The sequence below is a fragment of the Crocuta crocuta genome, unplaced genomic scaffold, assembly GCF_008692635.1.
Source record: "Crocuta crocuta isolate KB4526 unplaced genomic scaffold, BGI_CrCroc_1.0 scaffold77, whole genome shotgun sequence".
NCBI lineage: Eukaryota > Metazoa > Chordata > Mammalia > Carnivora > Hyaenidae > Crocuta > Crocuta crocuta.
Window position 1 is genome coordinate 2,008,918 of NW_027532172.1, and position 18,725 is coordinate 2,027,642.

The 18,725-nt window shown below is 57.2% G+C and overlaps 1 protein-coding gene across 5 annotated transcripts in view; it reads left to right on the forward strand.

Annotated features, from left to right (window-relative positions):
• KLHL26 (kelch like family member 26) overlaps positions 1-17,513 on the forward strand; it is a 29,606-nt gene extending 12,093 nt beyond the window's left edge. Inside the window, exons 2-5 of one of the 5 annotated variants that reach the window (XM_077777267.1) lie at positions 12,077-12,192; positions 12,305-12,487; positions 14,303-14,414; positions 14,654-17,513. In XM_077777267.1, the coding sequence (XP_077633393.1) occupies positions 12,084-12,192; positions 12,305-12,487; positions 14,303-14,414; positions 14,654-16,235 (1,986 nt within the window). In that variant the 5' untranslated portion in view covers positions 12,077-12,083 and the 3' untranslated portion in view covers positions 16,236-17,513. Of the gene's footprint in view, positions 1-12,076; positions 12,193-12,304; positions 12,488-14,302; positions 14,415-14,653 lie in introns of those variants that run through there. The other 4 variants (XM_077777268.1, XM_077777269.1, XM_077777270.1 and 1 more) reach the window with 4 other exon arrangements.
• The last annotated feature ends 1,212 nt before the right edge of the window (positions 17,514-18,725 follow it).

Genomic DNA, 18,725 nt, shown 5'->3' on the forward strand with positions numbered 1-18,725 from the left:
TTTTCAGTCCAAGGATAGGGTCTCCTGTCCTACCACTGGGGAATAGAGACCCCCTGAGGAAAACAGGAAACCCTTATCAAAAGAGGGGAGCAGTGTTGGCACCCCCTAAAATGGAGGTATTCATGACAGGCCCCTTCTGATGCCTACATTTGTGCTGCTGTTGAAGGGCTTGGCCGAGTCTGCATCTGCCTGTGTCTGGCCTAGCACCACTGGTCATGACCATGTGCCATTTGGCAGAACTGTCCCTTTTAGGGCCTTAACACCTGCACTGTCAGGGGAGGTAGCCGGGTTAGGCACTGAGATGCTGGAGTTTGGCAGTGCTAGAATCTCACTGGGCTTTTGAGTGGTGCTTTGGGGCTATGTAGTCATGGACCTACTTTCCTGATCTGCAGAGGGGAGGGGTTTTGCTTATTTAGGTGGCTCCATTGTTAAGCCCAGTATGGTGGGGGTAATGTGGGGGAATGAGCTGACTGGGGTCAGCCTGTGTCAGTGGGTGGGAAGGAAATAGGCATAGCCTCAACCTGAGACGTGTCCACTAGTCTCCCCTGCTGCCCTCACCTGGAGCATCTGGCTGGGGTTTGAGGGCAAAGGAAGGCTGTGGAGAGCCGTGGCTGGGGCATGAGGGCAAGCATGGCCATGGGGGAGACCTTCTACTTTCAGAAGGCTTGGAGCGTAATGTGGCAGAGGTTCATGGAAGAGTTGGTGGACTTAGAAGTGTGGCATAAGGAGGAGGGTTGGGGGGGCAGGAGGAGTCAGCCCTTCAACACGGGGAACAGTATGAGAAAAGTGTGGAGGCCAACATTCCAGAGAAAATCCTGCTGAGGGCTTCCTGACTGAGCCCAGTTGAAGGATAACATACGCAGTCCCAGAACTTAGACCAAGAGGTTGCATGGATGGGATGAAGAGAGCAGGCATATGCAGTAGATATCCGCAGCAAGCAAAGATATGAGTGGGGCTCTAGCCGCTGCTGCCACCTGGTAGCCATCCACCTGCCACCTCACCAGTTCGTCTACCCACCTTTCCACCCATCCACCCACCTATCCATCCATCCACCCATCTATCCACTCGTCCACCCACTCAGCCATCCAGCCGTGTAATCAATGAGTATGACTGAGCTCTGAGCACATGCTGGGCACCATGCCATGTTCTGAACACAGCAGGAGACAGAGCCTGTCCTGCCCTGGTGAGGCTCCTGTTTTAGCTTCAGGGAGATAGGCTGGAAACAGATGGGTGGTGTACCAGATGGAGCAATGATTAGGGAAGACAAATAGAGCTGGGTTGGGGGTCAGAGAAGCCTAGGGGCCTGGGTGGGGCTCTCCGGCTCTCCCAGGAACTGGCAGAGTGGGATTACATCCCTCATAGTGGCTGGAGGAGTGGTGGGATAGTTCATACCTTTGCCCTGGCCAGGACTGAGGAGTCACATCTTGCCCTTCCTGCTGTCCAGCTTTATGTTCACTCATGGTTCAGTGTCCCCAGAGAATGGTCTCAGCTCTCTCAGCCTTGGTCTCCCTGTCTGTAGCATGGAGCTTATATGGGGCTACTGACCTGGGGCTACGGAGAGGCTGACACCAGGCCTCTTGTGTGCTCTGTGGCCTTGGATGGGTGCCTGAACCTCTCTGTGCTTCAGTGTCCCCATCTGTAAGATGGTGAAAACAGTGGTATCCTCCTTTCCAAACTGCCTACTGAGAGGTGAGCCGGGAGCCAGGTTTTACCTACTCTAGCCCTGTATGGAGTGGGTGCTCACTCACCAGGACAGGGAGGTGCAGAGGTATTGTGAAGGCAGAGCTTGCTGCTGGTGAGGGAAGTAGGGTCTGGGTGTTCCCTTTTCTTTTTGTAGGCCTGAGAAGGGCCAGAATTGGGCAGGTCTGCCCCCAGGGTCCTGTGGTCCATCAGCGGTGACCAGGTCCCCATGTGTTCCGGGTTCAGTCAAAGGTGGGGGTGTGGCCTGGGGCCTGGGCAGGAGGTCACAGCCCAGCTTGAGGGGCACTGGGCTGACAGTGGCCTGTGAAGAATAAGGCTGTGGAGGGCCTTGGGGGGCTTAGGCAGGAAAACGATGGGGTTTGATGTTGCCTTACCCAGGTGGGAGGGCAGACAGTGTCTGCAGAGTTCCCCTCTGGGACCCAGGAAATAGTTGGAGAGGCTGGGATCCATGTGGTTTGTCCCTGTCATAGAAAGGCAAAATGGCCAGGCTGTCAGGGCCTGCCTTGAGTAGAGCCGGTACTTGAGGGAGGCCATCCCATGCCAGGCTCTGTGTACTTGGAATTTGGGGGGGTGCTTCCAGGTGGGCTTTCCGGGCTCTGATGGTCAGGCTTGTGCCGTGTAGGGGCAGAACCCAGCCTCCACGCCAAGCCTTGAGGTGCTGGGCCCTTGGGAGGATCCGGGATGGTTCTTTCAAGGTGGATGTGGGTTCTAGAGCCTCTGCCTGCTTGCCCCCGCCCTCCCCCCGCCCCCAGCCTCCCTGACTGTCACATGGGGGTCTCAGGAGTTGTCAGCCCCAGATGCCTGCAGGCTACATGGTCACTTCCTGCTGGGAGCTCCCTGACACCTCCTCTCTTCTGTCTCCCTGTTACTGCCTGGCGAGCCCAGATGGGCAGGAGGTAAGGATATACATGTAAGGAGATGGAGGTGATGGTGATGCCATGGAGAAGGTGAGGTAGGCAGCTGTGGCCTGGGGCTCCTCTGCAGGGCTCGGGTGTGGGGGTGGGGTGGGGTGGGGGAGGGGCATCTCTACAGACAACGTACTTCCAGGATGAGCTCACAGAGGGCCCTGGTCGTGCCCACGCCTCTGGCTCTTGGAGGCAGGTTGGGGAGGGGGGAGCGGGTGAGACCCCATTGGCCCAGTGCACCTGCCCCCCCAGGACGCACAGATCTGCTCACAGGGTGCACAGATAGTAGGCCTTGGCTCAGGGCATCCTGTTTTAAATAATTGGAGAAGACACGGGAGAAAAACCAGCGTGATGACTAGGAGCGAGAAACAAACAACCACTGGTGGCCTGGAGAGGGCCCAGCCTCGGTGGGGAACATGGGGTCTGGGGGCCCTGGCTGGATTTCTTCTCTCCCTCTCTGGGTCTCTGTCTCCTTCCCTCTGGCTGGCTGTCCTCCTCTGTCTGGGTCTCTGTTCCCTCTCCCTCTGAGTCTTTGTCCCTCCTGGGTCTCTGTTAGTGGTTTGGGGACCTGGCCTGTTGGGACACTGCAGTGAAGGACCTTCATCTACCGCTGGGCTCCACGCTTGTCCACCCAGAAGCTCTGGTCTTTTGTCTGCTCCCCTGGGAGCCCAGGGGTCAAGCCTCGTGGGACAACTGCAGGCAGCTCCTTGGGAGCTTATCAGGAGGGACAGCCCCAGGAATGGGCCCATTGCCACCCGAGGGGCGAGGAGGGCGGGCTGGCCTCGGGCGAGCGGTCCCAGGAGAAAGCTCACTGACGTGAGCACCGAGGCTGCTGGCCAGCCTCAGCATTTGAGGGCCCGTGCAAGGAGCCAAAACATGGTGACTCTATCCTTTGGGCTGGGAGCACAGTACCCGGAGCTGTGAAATATTGTGGGAACCATGGCAACAGTATCTGGGGGTGTCTGCCTTTGTCGGGCATGTGGGACTCTGGCTCAGATGCACTTTTTACCCACAGAGCTGCATGGCCATGGCCATGGCCATGGGAGTCAGCAGGCTGCAGTATAGCAAGAAGCAGGAGACAGTGCTAGAGCTGCCTGCAACTACATTTATGTCCAGGACTGTGCTGGACCTCAGTTTCCCTGTCTTGAAGGGAGATCCATGAGGTTGCATGTGAAGCATCGTGCCTGGCATGTGCTCAGTCAGTGGGCCAGCCTTGTAAAAAGTCAGAGGTGGATGGGAGAGAGAAGACAGAGAAGTTTCCAGTGTGGCTGGAGGACGGGGGTAGGGGGAGGGTGTTGTGTGAAACAGGGCAGAGAGGTGGACCAGCTGGCCGCTAGAGCTACTCCAACATCCCCCCCCACCCCCTGCCCCGGGATCTGCCTGCCTCTCTCGGTCTCTATTCCACCCCGCCCCCTCAAGTCCCCTTCTCCCCTTCATTCTGGCTCTTTGTCCCCCTCTCTTCTGTGAAATGCAGCATCTTCCCTGCTGACGCACCCGGGACCCTCGGGCGGAGTGGCCTGGAGCTCCCTGGTACGCTGTCGGCCGGGGTGTGAGCCAACCAGCTGTGCTGCGCTGCTGTGCTCTATTGAGCCACATGGACAATAAAACCAAAATTGGCTTTGAAAGTGGAAGTGCTCTCCGTTTTGAGGGGAAGTGAGGGAATTTGCATGTCAGAACAGTATGTTAAAGGGGCAATACCGTCAGACTCTGTTCTGGCCCGAGCTTGGGCTCCATGTGGGGGTGGGAAAGGATTTTACAAAACCCCAAAGAAATGTTTCCATGAAATTCTTTCTTGTTCTTGCCTTGCCTTTCCTTTTTTTTTTTTTTTTTGGACATTCCAATGAAAAGAACTGTTCCGGGGCTTCAGATCTCTCCTGTAGGGTTGGGAAACTGACCATGGGGACCAGGGCCAGCAGCCAGATGAGGGCAGGAGTTGGGGAGCACCCACCCCACCAGGTGTCGCTTCCAGGGCAGCCCTCACCTCCACGGTGGGGTCCTGTCACTGTGACATGGGGACTGTGGTTGGTGTGGTCCTGCACTTCTTGGGGCCTTTCCCACTTGGCCATCCTGTCTTGGGTTTGGTCCCCCTGAAGCAGACTCTCAAACAAGGATTCCAGCTCATGATGTATTTTGGGGGTGACCCCGCGAAGGACTGTGTGTGTGGGGAGGGAGACCCCACGGGGGTATGTCAGCAAGGAGCTGGAGACAAGGTGGGCAAAGGGCTTGACTGGCTGCGGACCCCCGGGGGACCGTGGAGATCTTGCCACAGGTGGCCCACCTGGGGGTGTTCACCCTGCCCCATCCCACTTTACATTAGCCCTGGTGTAGGGGAAACTCCAGGGGACGCAGTGGCTGGGTCCCCATGTCCAGTACAGGCCTGGGCCCATCCAGAGCTGCCCAACGACAGTGCTGGGGGATGCATTGCAGGAGTGGGGGGGGGTCAGGACGGCCCTGAGCTCAGGCCAGGCCTTAGGGGGGCATGTGTAGCCCCTCAGAGACCGGATCCAGGCCAAGGGTGCAGCTGGGGCGGCAGTAAGCGGCCTCCAAGAGACATCCTGACCCGGCTGCTGACGCACTGGCTCCGATGACTCAGTGCGGGTGACCGTGGCTCGGGTGGCCGTCTGGAGACTCGGACAGGCTCAGGGCTGCCGCCGCCGCCTCCCTGGGGGCCCGTGGCCCCGCCGCGCCGGCCGCCCCCTGTCTGGGCTGCCCTGAGTAATGGGTCCTACCCTTAGTCATCGGTCCCAGGCCTCAGCCCTCCCTCCGCCTCCTGCCCACCTCCGCCCAGCCGAGCCTGTCTGTCCTGGGGACTCCAGCTCCCGCTGGCTTTCTCCCTCCTTCCCTGAACTCCCCAGAGGCTGTGAGGTGTGTGTGGTGGCTATCGATGGGGCTCCAGGGACCGTTGTGCCGTCTATGAGGAGGAGGAAAACAGCCTTGTAGGGTGCTGTGAGCCTGCCAGGGGCTCGAGGACAAGGGCCTGGAGGAGGACGAGGTCGAGGTGTGTGCAGAAGGGGGCTGTTTCCTCCCCACTCAGTGCAGCTCATGTCTCATACCCTGTAAGCAGCTGTGCAGTGGGTCTGGTTGGGTCCATTTTAATGCTTGGAGTGCACACGGCCTCTGTGCTCAGCTGAGGACAGCCCTTTGTCAGAAGGTACAATAAGTCTTTTTACCCCTTTGGAGGTGCTTAGCTGGCTTCTTATCTGTGGCCCCCAGAGACGGTATTTGGTGACTATCCTGTAGCTCTCATCTTGTACGTGTAAGTGTATCTCAGATAAATCCCAGAAGTAGAGTTGCTGGGTCAAGGATGTGAGCCTTTAGAATTTTGCTGGGTCTGTTGAACTGCCTTCCTGGGTATTGTTTCACTTCACATTCCCACTGGCAACTGATGCGAATGTCTGCTACCAGACAGCCAATGCTTCTGCTCACATGAAGGGTGAAGCCGGGCCCTTGCTGAGTGCACTTGTTTTATTGTGAGCCATTCTAACTCTTGGGCCTCTCCAGCCAGCTGTGCCTCCTTTCCTATGAGCCATCCTTTGTGCATCTTTCTGTGAGGTTGCTGACCTTGTATTGATTTTTTGGTGCTCTTTATATATGAAGAACCACAATGGATATATGGCCAGGAACGAACCAGTTTCAGGATGAAGTTGCCCCCAGTGTGAAATCTTTCTTCTGGTGGAAGCGTTCCTGTGCCTGCCAATTCCCAAGGCTTAAGAGGAAGCACACAGAGTCCTCTTGCCCTATCTCACAATCTCCCAGAAACTTCTAAGAAAAAAATGAAGCCAGCTGGAAGCATGATGGCAAAGGCTGGGGTGGGGGCGTACATGTACAAAATCTGTGAGGCAAGGTGTCCACAGAGAGGCACCTGCCATGCGCCAGTGCTCTGTAAGTGGTTCTAAGCTTCAGGTTTCCAAGCACTTGACACCACTCAGAAGCATGCAGGTGGCTTGTGTGGGAGGTGGTGGGATCCACCCCCTCATTGGGCCTTGCCACCTCCCCAGTCCAAAGGGAAGCTGACGGATGTAGCTGTGGTCCCTCATTGACCAGGAGGCGATGGAGGTGCAGGGGCAGCCCTCTGACACCCATGTTCCTGCCTGCCCCATTTCTCAGCCAAGAAAGTGAGCACCCACAAGACTTGAGAACGTGTGTAAGTCATGGAGCTGGCAGATGACAGAGCAGGGGGCAGAATCGGCCCTCTGCCTCACACCAGGTGCCGGCAGAGCCTGGTGGGCCAAGAGCCATGGTGCAGTCCTGGCAGACTTCCTGGAGGAGTGTGTCTCACTCACAGAGCTGCATCTCCCCACCTTTGGGTCCTGGCCCACCCTCTAGACATACTGCTTAGGGCCAGGCTCTGGATTTGTGGGACTCTAAGGGATCCTGCTGATGAAGGTGGCAGGTCCATGTTGCATGTGTGTCACCATCTTCCACCCCTAGCCTCTGCAATGCTGAGTAGGGTCTCTGGAGAATGGCACTGCCGCCCCACGGCTGCCCATCCCTGCTGGTGTGAGTGTGTGTCTGGATGTAGTCCCTGGTTATTCACACGTATGGTGAGGTTGGAGACGCGCCTCTTCTCCACTCCCTGGCCCTGGGAGGGAGGCTCTGAGGGGCCACACCAGCTATCCCTGACCCCCGGGCCACTCTGCTCCACAGAGAGGTAGAGTGCTTGGCCCCAGGCCGGGGGAAGGTGGTTCCCTGTGCTGTCTGGGTGCAGGCAGGCCCCCAGGGCCCCAGGGAGAGGGTTGGCTTCTCAGGACAGGCCTTTTGTGGAAGCCGGGCCTTTGGGGCCAACACCCAGGATGCAGCCAAGTGCTCTCCTCCAAGGGAGAGGCTGGATGTCACTGTCTAACTGTGGGTGCGGCGGCACTAGGGACACCCTAGCCTCTGCACATCTCTGCTCCTGTCCCTACCCCAGCAGTGGGGTACTCAGAGCTGCAATGTGAGACTGATTCTGGACGATTTGACCACTTTGGGTCTCCATTCCCCTGACTGCACCCCGTGAGGGCAAGGCCTCTCCATCTTGTTCTTTTCTGTATGTCCCCTGCCACAGGAGAAGGACAAGAGCTGACAAAGCCCATGAGGTGAGAGGAGGGCAAGGGGAAGGGCACACAGATCTGAGCACCTACAGGGTCCTTAGGGGCTCGTGTGGCATGTGGCCTTGGAGGGTGTCGGTGAGAGGGCACAGTGAGACCCCATCAGGGGACGTCCCGGTGAGAGCTGTACGCTGTGGGGGGCAGCCCTGGCCATAGGATGGCCACACTTTGAAGCCGGTGGGTCTGTGAACCAGTGACATTCTCTTTGTGAGCCTCAGAACTGTGGGGTCTTGGGAAACTGGAAGAGCAGAGACTTGAAGTCCCCGCAGCGGCCTGGTCAGGCGCGATGGGCTGGATGTACCGATGTGGGAGGGGCACAGGGCATGTGACGTGGGCATCCCTTCTACCTGGCAGGGAGAGGCGGCCGGACCAAGCTAGAGACTTGGGGTCTTTCTGGGCCCCTTTCCTTCCCTCCCTCTGTCCTTCAGGAGGGCTGCATGCCTCGTGGGCAAACCCAGGGTCTGGCCACCGGCCCCACCTGCATCCCGGCACCACCAGCCCAGGCCACCATGGTGCTGGGTTCTGACACGTGCGTTACCTCCTCCCAGGGATGGGAGAGCCTTATGCCAAGTGCAGACTATGTCCCCCTGCCGTGTCCTCTGTCCCCTCCACTTCCCCATGTCCTCCCTGCCGTGTCCCATGTCTCCTATGCTATGTCCTGTGTCCCTTTCTCCCGCACATCGGGTCCCAAAGGTGTGGGACCTTGCAGGCCGGTCGCCAGCACCCCAGGGCCCTGTAGCCCTTCTGCCCCTTGGTTGGTTTGCTCCCTTTCCCGAGGCTCTCATGGAACAGCCACTGAGGCTGGTGGCCTGTGCCAGGTCAGAGGCCTCCAGTTGGCAGCAGCTGCATTGATTGAGTGCCGACAGTATGCCCCATGCTTGGCGTCAGCTCTTTTATTCCTGGTATTGTTTTGGGAGCTGCTGGGCAGTGGGAGCTGAGGAGCCTTCTTTCTGCTGCTTTCTCGGAAAGACCAGTGCCCACATTCCTGGCCCTCATTTGTGGGCAGGCGTCAGTCCCAGGAATGGGAAAGCAAGTTCCAGAGAGCTGGGGGCCTTGGGGGGAGAGCAGAATACTTGGCCTTGGCTTGGGGTGGGGTGAGGCGTGGGCTGGGAGAGTCCTGGCAGGGGTTCTTGATCCTACAGGGGCCTGACCCTAGAGGTGATGGCATTACTCTCTCCTGTTAATGTTTGGGAGGTGAAATGATGTATTAGGGCCTCCTAAACCATTCATTCTTTAGTGCATTCAACAAGTTTTCCAGGATGAGACAGCAGAGGGGACAGTGATGCTGGAAGGGAGGCGATTTGGGGGTGAAGAAAGCAGTGGGGAATGGACCACAGAGATCCTCATACACTGTGGGGGTGCTGGTGATTATGGCACGGTTTTATGCAGGATCTGCGAAGGCCCAGATGTTTTGTTTATTTTTATTTCTTTATTTTAATTTTATGAGGAATTCACATAACCTAAAATCCACCATTTTAATTTTTTAAAACTTATCTTGAGAGAGAGAGGGAGAGAGAGAGAAAGACAGCGAGTTAGAGAGAGGGAGAGGCAGAGAGAGGGAGACAGAGAATCCCAAGCAATTTCTACAGTGTCAGCACAGAGCCCAACGCAGGGCTCGAACCCATGAACCATGAGATCATGACCCAAGCTGAAACCAAAAGTTGGATGCTTAACAGACTGAGCCACCCAGCTGCCCCAAATCCACCATTTTATTTATTAAATTTTTTAAAACCATTTATTTATTTTTGAGAGAGAGACAGAGAAAGTGCGAGGAGGGGAAGGGCAGAGAGAGAGGAAGATACAGAATCCGAAGCAGGCTCCAGGCTCTGAGCTGTCAGCACAGAGCCTGACGGGGAGGCTTGAACCTACGAACCGTAAGATCATGACCTGAGTTAAAGTTGGACCCTCAACCAACGGAGCCACCTAGGTGCCCCCCAAATCCACCATTTTATTTATTTATTTATTTAAAAAAAATTTTTTTTTAATGTTTTATTCATTTCTAGGAGAGAGAGAGAGAGAGAGACAGCGTGAGAAGGGGAGGGTCAGAGAGAGAGGGAGTCACAGACTGAAACAGGCTCCAGGCTCTGAGCTGGCAGTCAGCACAGAGCCCGACGCGGGGCTCGAACCCACGAACCGCGAGATCATGACCTAAGCGAAAGTCGGACGGTTAACCGACTAAGCCACCCAGGCGCCCCCCAAATCCACCATTTTAAAATGCACAATTCAGTGGCATTTAGTGCCTTTACAGTTTTGTGCAAACATCACCTCTAACTTGCTCCAGAACAATTCTGTTACCTCAAAATGAGACCTGTGCCCATCAGCAGTCATCCCCCCACACCCCCGACTCCCGGCCCCTGGCAACAGCTGATCTGCTTTCTGTGTCTATGGATTTGCTTGCTCTGGACTTTTTATACAAAAGGAACCATACGATTAATGACCTTGTGTGACTGGCTTCTTTCATTCAATGTGATGTCTTTGAATCCACGTTGTAGCGTGATTCAGCTTCGTTCCTCTTTATGACTGAGTAATATTCCATTGTGTGGATGACCACATTTTGTTTCTCTGTTTGCCCTTTGGTGGACCTTTGGGTTGTTTCCACCTCTTTCTTTTTTAAAGCTTTATTGTTTGTTCTAAGACGACCTTTGTCTCCTGAGTCCTTATTTTGAGGTGCAGGAACCTCTGTTTCATTTGTCTCCATCCCCCCATTGAACCACCCCCACAGTTAAACCCACTCTCGTTGGGTAGATATTCTTGGTTTTGTGGCTTACCCACAATTTGCTGTGCCCCTCCGCCTCCCCCACTTCATTGGCCATGATGGACAGGGAGAGCCCACCTACTCTGTCATGTCCTGGGCCTGGGTTCAAATCTTGCTGTGTTGTCTTACATCTCTGGGACTATGCATAAACCACTCATTGTGTTCCTGTCCCTGGAAAGTGGGACCAGCGGGCCTTTCACCTAGACTGGGCAGTCCCCAAGTATAGCCTCGAACGAAATTCTTTGGGAAATGACTTTGTGGTTCTGTGGTTGCCCTCTCCTGGGGTGCAGGGCACACGGAGCTTACTGGGTGGGTGTCAGAGTAACTGGGCCTCCAAGAAGGTCCTCCTCTCCTGGCCCGTGACACCCCCAGCCCTGGGGACCAGAGCTGGAAGCTGTCAGTCGTAGACCTCCTCCTCTACACCGGCACTGGGGGCTGTGTGCCAGCACCGTAATCCCACCCCCACTGCCCGCAGGGGAGAGAAGAGGGGTTTGCCCTCGGGGGGCAGCTTGCTGGGGCATGGGGGGACATGTGATGTGACATGTCTCCTGCACTCAGGAGACACATTTATTTATTTATTTATTTTTAATATTTTTTTATTTATTTATAGGAGAGAGAGAGACAGCGTGAGCAGGGGAGGGTCAGAGAGAGAGGGAGTCACAGACTGAAACAGGCTCCAGGCTCTGAGCTGGCAGTCAGCACAGAGCCCGACGCGGGGCTCGAACCCACGAACCGCGAGATCATGACCTAAGCGAAAGTTGGATGCTTAACCGACTAAGCCACCCAGGTGCCCCTCAGGAGACACATTTAAAATGAGAAATAATGAAATAAAGTTTAAGGGGAGGGGTGGGAGGAACTCAGATGTCCACAGATGGGTGAAGGGATCAAGAAATGGTGGTCTGTTCACACACTGGAATATTACTCAGCCACGAAAAGGAGTGAAACATTGATTCACGCTATCACGCGGACGACCCTCAAATACGTGCTACGTGAGAGAAGCTGGACACAGGAGGCTGTGCGGTACATGATCACATTTACATGAAGTGTCCAGAAGAGGCACATCCACAGGCCGAAAGCAGATTGGCGGTGGCCGGGGGGAGGGGAAGGGTGGGGGGTGACTGCTGATGGGGTTGGCGTCTCATTTTCGGGGGATGAAAATGTTCAGGAACCAGATAGAGGTGATGGCGGCACAACATTGTCTCCATAGTAAATGTCACTGAACTGTTCACTTAAAATTTTTTTAGTGTTTTATTTATTTCTGAGAGAGGGAGAGAGAGTGAGCAGGGGAGGGTCAGAGAGNAAATGGTGCATTTTGGGGCGCCTGGGTGGCTGAATCGGTTGAGCGTCCGACTTCGGCTCAGGTCATGATCTCACGGTTTGAGGGTTCGAGCCCCGCGTCGGGCTCTGTGCTGACTGCCAGCTCAGAGCCCGGAGCTTGTCTTTGGATTCTGTGTCTCCCTCTCTCTCTGACCCTCCCCTGCTCACTTTCTCTCTCAGAAATAATAAAGCATGAAAAAAAATTTTTTTTAATGGTGCATTTTAAGTTATGTGAATCTTATCTCAGTGAAGAAACAAAAGGGACATTGGAGCCTCCTCAGGTTCCAGGAGAAACCCTGTCCCTTTCACAGGTGGCAAATGGAGCCTGGAGAAGCAGTGTCCTTTGCCAAGGCCAGTTGGTGGCCAGGTGACAGATGCAATTGGGACCCAGGTTTTGTTCCTGCTTCTCCGGAGCTGGTTCTGGCAAGTATGTGTCTCGGGCAGCTTTAGAGCTCAGGCAAGCCAGCCCAGTGTCCCCGGGCAGAGATCAGACAGACCTGAGGCCGCCGAGCTGAGCCCCCACCTCTGCTCTCCTGCAGCATGGCCGACAAGAATGGAGCTCTCAAGTGCACCTTCTCGGCGCCCGGCCATAGCACCAGCCTCCTGCAGGGCCTCGCTGCCCTCCGTGCCCAGGGCCAGCTCCTGGACGTTGTGCTCACCATCAACAGAGAGACCTTCCACGCGCACAAGGTGGTCCTGGCCGCCTGCAGCGACTACTTCAGGTGAGCACAGGTCTCGGGGGACAGGCTGGAGAGTGCCCACCCTACTCAGAGGGAGTGATCTCAGTGCCAGCCAGCATGTCTCTGAGGGAAAATGGCTAATGTTGGCCACACATTCAGTAAACCTGTAGCTTTGTCTAGGTTTGTGACTTTCTCAAACTTTTGCGGGACATTGTGCAGGCAAGCAGAACATGCCTGGAGGATAGAGGTGGCCCAGGGGCATTGGATTAGCAGTTTCTGCCCTAGGGGAGTGGCAGGGCTTGGCCAAGTTTTCATTCTGTCTTTGTTTGACAGCAGTGCATCCCATAGTGCATCAAGCACTATGCTTGACCTTGGTGGTCCAGTAGGGGTAAGACAGACATAAGTCTCTCTCCTCATGGTTCCTGTACTCAGGCTGAGGGATAGTAGGGAAGCCTGGATGGGGGTCCCCACGTGTACCTGTGACTGTGTTGCAGTCCCCTCATGACAGGTGAGGCTTTGATGGGTGTACTGGAGAGTCTGCCTCGCGGGCCCTTTCCTAAAATCTCCTGTGTTGGGCTGGGCGGTGTGTGAGTGTGTGTGTGTGTGTGTGTGTGTGTGTGTGTGTGTGTGTGTGTGAAGGCCCCTTGGGGAAGGGCTAGGGCCATTCCCACCAGCTGAGGGCTGTCATGGGCTGAAGACAGTCTCCCTCACTTCCTCAGTGACCAGCTGGCCAGTTCCCCCTGCCAGGCTGTGACCCTGCCGAAGAGAGCTGGGGTGCTGTCCTGGGGGTGGTCTCTGGCCCTGCTTTGCCAGGGGTGGCTGAGGGGCCCCTGTAGACTGTCTTGTGGAGCCCCAGCCTAGGTGCGTCCCGAGGCTTGCACGGTCCTTGAGGCTAGGGTGGCGAGGCTGGGATGGCTTGCCCGGTGCGCCCCCCAGCTGCCCGCCCCCCAGGCTCAACAAGGCCGTTCTGGGGAGACAGAGCAGCCAAGCCATCTGGGGCGCCGCTTCTATTTTTATTCTGGATTTGGGGACGGGTGGGCCGGCCCAGCCAGAAATGCCCTTTAAAGGCTCCTCTGCGCCGGCACTGCAGCCGGCGAGGCCTTAAAAGGCAAAGCTCCCTCCCGTCGCCGTGGCTGCCTCTGCCTTCGATGGGCTGATGGGACTCATGGGGACAAGAAGAGGCAGGGTCCGGGGGGCTGCCCGACCTCTGCTCCTACAAGACTCCGTGGTGCTGCTGCTCACAGTGGCGGGCAGCTGTTGGCTGGTGGCCCCGCAGCAGCACCAAGCTCGGCTGTCTTTACTCTGGACCTGAGCCAAGGCCACACTGGTTGTGTGGCTGCAGGACAGGTGTCTGCTGGGCGGATGCATGAGGGAGGTCCCTTCTCTGCGCTCAGCCATCACGATGCACACCTGCCCCGTGAGAGAAACCTCTGATGAACTCCCTGCTGGGTTTCTATCCCTTCCTCCTGATGGGGGACCCCAAGTGCCACGGGGTGCTGTGACCCAGGTCCCGTTTCTCTCACTGGTGCTCACGTTAGCGCTGCTTCCAGAGCAGGGCAGGAAGGCTGACAGCTCGTGTCACTCACTGGGAGTCTCACAGTGGGCCGTTCATGGGGGACTTTCATGACTGCCTGGGGCTCTCTCTGGGGATGACAGTGACCTTGGGCGGGGCCTCCTAGTGTATACTCTGACCTGGTGACCCTGTGTGGCAGGGCTGAGATTCAGGCCAGGGAAAGTGGGAGCCACAGGTGGTGAGGGTGCCTGCCGGTGAGGGGCTGGGCTCTGAGAACCATGGTGCATGGTGTTCTTGGGGTCCCCGCCTTGTCTCCTGAGCCTACTGTGTGTGTGGTCTTCCAGGGCTGGGTGCCAAGGTGGGGCTGCACCTGTCTCCAGAGTCAAAACCAAGGTTCGGCCTTCTCTTGCCCACCTATACCTGCCGTGAGCGGGCTCCAGCACTCCACACCCCTGGGTAGGCTGGGCCTGGCCCCAAAATGGAGGGGCAGAGTGGGGAGTTGCCGTGTGTAGGAAGATACGTGGCTTGGGTGGGCTAAACATCTTTTCTGTTTTTGCATGTCTTTAATGAGCATCTGGCCTCTTTTCCCTGGTGGGCTGTGCCCTGCTCGTGGGGTCCAGGGGCCAGGTTGTTCCTGGGTGGCCATGATGCTCCTTGGCAGCCCCGAGCCCACGTGCTGTGTTTCCGAACTTCAGGGCCATGTTCACGGGCGGCATGAGGGAGGCGAGCCAGGACGTCATCGAGCTGAAAGGCGTGTCAGCCCGCGGCCTGCGGCACATCATCGACTTTGCCTATAGTGCCGAGGTGACGCTAGACCTGGACTGCGTGCAGGATGTGCTGGGGGCCGCCGTGTTCCTGCAGATGCTTCCTGTGGTGGAGCTGTGCGAGGAGTTCCTCAAGGCCGCCATGAGCGTAGAGACCTGCCTGAACATCGGCCACATGGCCACCACCTTCAGCCTGGCCTCGCTCAAGGAGTCGGTGGATGCCTTTACCTTCCAGCACTTCCTGCAGATCGCGGAGGAGGAGGACTTCCTGCACCTGCCACTGGAACGCCTCGTCTTCTTCCTGCAGAGCAATCGGCTGCAGAGCTGTGCCGAGATCGATCTGTTCCGCGCGGCCGTTCGCTGGCTGCAGTACGACCCTGCCCGGCGGCCGTGCGCCAGCCACGTGCTCTGCCACATCCGTTTCCCACTCATGCGGTCGTCAGACCTGGTGGACAGCGTGCAGACGCTGGACATCATGGTGGAGGACGTGCTGTGCCGGCAGTACCTGCTGGAGGCCTTCAACTACCAGGTGCTCCCCTTCCGGCAACACGAGATGCAGTCACCGCGCACGGCCGTGCGCTCAGACGTGCCCTCCCTGGTCGCCTTTGGTGGCACGCCCTATACCGATAGCGACCGCTCTGTCAGCAGCAAGGTGTACCAGCTGCCCGAGCCGGGCGCCCGCCACTTCCGGGAGCTCACGGAGATGGAGGTGGGCTGCAGCCACACGTGCGTGGCCGTGCTGGACAACTTCGTGTATGTGGCGGGGGGCCAGCACCTGCAGTACCGCAGCGGCGAGGGTGCGGTGGACGCCTGCTACCGCTACGACCCGCACCTGAACCGCTGGCTGCGCCTGCAGGCCATGCAGGAGAGCCGCATCCAGTTCCAGCTGAACGTGCTGTGTGGCATGGTGTACGCCACGGGGGGCCGCAACCGCGCCGGCAGCCTGGCCTCCGTCGAGAGGTACTGCCCGCGGCGCAACGAGTGGGGCTACGCCTGCTCTCTGAAGCGCCGCACCTGGGGCCACGCGGGCGCCTCAGCGGGGGGCCGCCTCTACATTTCGGGGGGCTACGGCATCTCTGTAGAGGACAAGAAGGCACTGCACTGCTACGACCCTGCTGCCGACCAGTGGGAGTTCAAGGCACCCATGAGCGAGCCCCGTGTGCTTCATGCCATGGTGGGTGCCGGTGGCCGCATCTATGCCCTCGGGGGCCGCATGGACCACGTGGACCGCTGCTTTGACGTGCTAGCTGTGGAGTACTACGTGCCGGAGACAGACCAGTGGACCAGTGTGAGCCCCATGCGGGCTGGCCAGTCGGAGGCCGGCTGCTGCCTGCTGGATAGGAAGATCTACATTGTGGGGGGCTATAACTGGCGCCTTAACAATGTGACCGGCATCGTGCAGGTGTACAACACAGAGACGGACGAGTGGGAGCGCGACCTGCACTTCCCAGAGTCCTTTGCGGGCATCGCCTGTGCCCCTGTCCTGCTGCCCCGGTCAGGGACCAGGAGGTAGCTCCTGGGACCCCTGGGACCCGGCCCGGCCTCATGCCGTCTCCGTCTCTGCGAGGGGTTTGGTGAGCGTACATTGGGGCCGAGAGCCACGGAGTCACCCCTGGGCCGTGGCCTGACGTCTTGGGGCCTGCTGGATCGATAAGTTCCTTCCCTGGAGTCCCTCCTTCCTTCCCGCAGCAGTTCCTGGCTTCGTGCCCGCTGAGGGAGCCTGCCGGCCCTGAGGCTGACGTGTCATGGCGGCAGGGCTTTCCTCACCTGCCTCGCATCCTCACTCATGGAGGGAATCGGGGTCTCCTTTGGGGTGTTGTGTGGCTTATGTCCCACTTCTCTCTCCTTCCCTGGCCTGGTGGTCTCAGACATTTGGATGCAAGCTCATTAGCATCGATCCCCAAATCTGTGGTTTGCACCCCACCCCCTTCCCAAAGTTCTTACACTGTGTGTTTTTTAAAATAAACATACCCCCAAAACTCTGTAGCACACGGACCCCCAGGAGCTGGTGAGCTGGCATGGGTGCACCCAGCTCAGGCTTAACCTCAAGGGTGGGCATGTTTCTGCCTACAATAAGCCTGAGCTGCTGGGGTGGAAGGGCGACCTTGGAAGAGGGTCCTGTACCATCTCATTCCTGTCCCGACACCTTTGGTGTGTTCTGTTGTCCGCTTCCAAAAGGAGAGAATACGGTCGGCTCTCAGAGATGTCCTTATGGTCGCCAGCCTCCTATGGCGCCGGGCGTGTCATGGGTCCTCAGTGAGGAGTGGGCCGACACCCTCGGGGGACACCTGCTCTAGAATCTCTCCGTGCGTCTGCATTCCACAAATCTGATGATCTTTTTTTCTCTCCCTTTTCCCAGCCCTGCACCCCACCCCACTCATCCATGTTCGGGGCCTGTGCCCTCAGCAAGGGAGACCAGGCGGGTGCTGAGGCCTCTTCCCTGCAGGGGCTTTGCAGCATCTCTGGCCGCATTTGATTTGGTGTCAAACCTCCGAAGCTGTTTTTTTGTTGTTGTTGTTTTGATTTGATTTGATTTGCTGTTTTAGTTGTTTTTGTTGTTGTTGTTTGGTTTGGTTTGGTTCTGTTTTGCTTTTTTATGAGACCGACACTGCTGTCTTATAAATGGGATTTGTACCCTTGGGGCAACTTAAAGTGTCTCTTCTGCTGCTAACGGACGATTGATGTTGTGTCTCTGTGACCCACTCACCGTGTAAAGAATTAACCTCATATCTTAGCAGATGTCGTCTCCTAATATTTTCCTTCATTTAATAAAAATGTTATGGTGACGAGATGGAGTGGGCCCAACGCTGAGCTTGTGGGGCCTGATGGGTCACAGATTCCTCACGTCCTCTGTGTGGTGAGGGGCTCCTCTCCCCTCCTCACCCTTTTCCAGCATTACAGAGGGGCTGGGAGAGGGGCTGGCCTTTGGCTCAGGGGCGTGGGGCAGTAGGAAGTGTGGCCAGAACTTCCACCGGGGGACTGGAAGAGAGGACAGATCTGCCCTGGGCTGGGTGGCCTTTGGCGAGACTCTCCAGGTTGTTCATGTGCCTGCTGGCTTGGCCCCCTGCCACCAGACAGCCCCCAGCTCCTGGCAGGTTGTATCCATCTGTTCAGTCCTGGGGTGTGTGATTGGTGAGCCGGGGAGCCCCTCTCCCTGCAGGCCGTGATGGGGGAGATGCAGGGCAGCCCTAAAGGAAGCATGAAGTCATCACCATTCCAGATGGGCCTAAGAGCTGCGTGACTTGCCCCCAACCCCTGCTCCCCCGGCCAGCCTCACCACGCACCGGGCCGCGTGTTGGTGGAGAATGCCTGCTGGTCACGGATGGCGTTCTGAGAGGGGAGGCTTCCAGGATCACCCTGAAAAGGCACCCACAGGCCTGGTGCTCCTGTGCGGCCGCCTTTGGGGCCCCAGAGTGAGGCCGGATGTGTGGGTGGGGGGCAGTGTTGAAATAAAAACTTGGTTGGGAACCAGGAAGGAGCCCATGCTGCCAGGGGCATTGAAATGAAAGCAGAGGCCCTTGGGGACTTACCAGAACATTCCCGTCCCTTTTCACCCCCCCAACCTGAGCTCCCCCAAAGAGAATCCTTCCCTGCTAGAGGCATGGCCCCTTCAGGGGGGCAGTGAGAATCTTTTGCCAGCTGCAAGTCCCCCCAGATCAGCTCACACCTCAGAACATCTTGTCCCCAATGAGCTGGCAGGGGTGCCGGCGCAGGGGGTGGGGTTGGGGGGCGCCGCCGTATCTAACCGGGTCGATTGTGCATAACCGTCTGGGCTGGTTCATGGAATGTTCTCAGGGGCCCCCTGCCCCTCCCTCTTCACCACCACCCCCCCCCAGAAGAAAGGAAAATTATTTTTCGTATTGTAAACTTTAAACACGAAAAAGCTGTTTTTAATTTAGCAGAAACTGGCTTGAATCTTCACTTTGTGAACGTTTGTGTCCTTCAGAGAAAGGCGGAACACACATTTGCACACACACGCATGCACAAATGCACGCACAGGCCT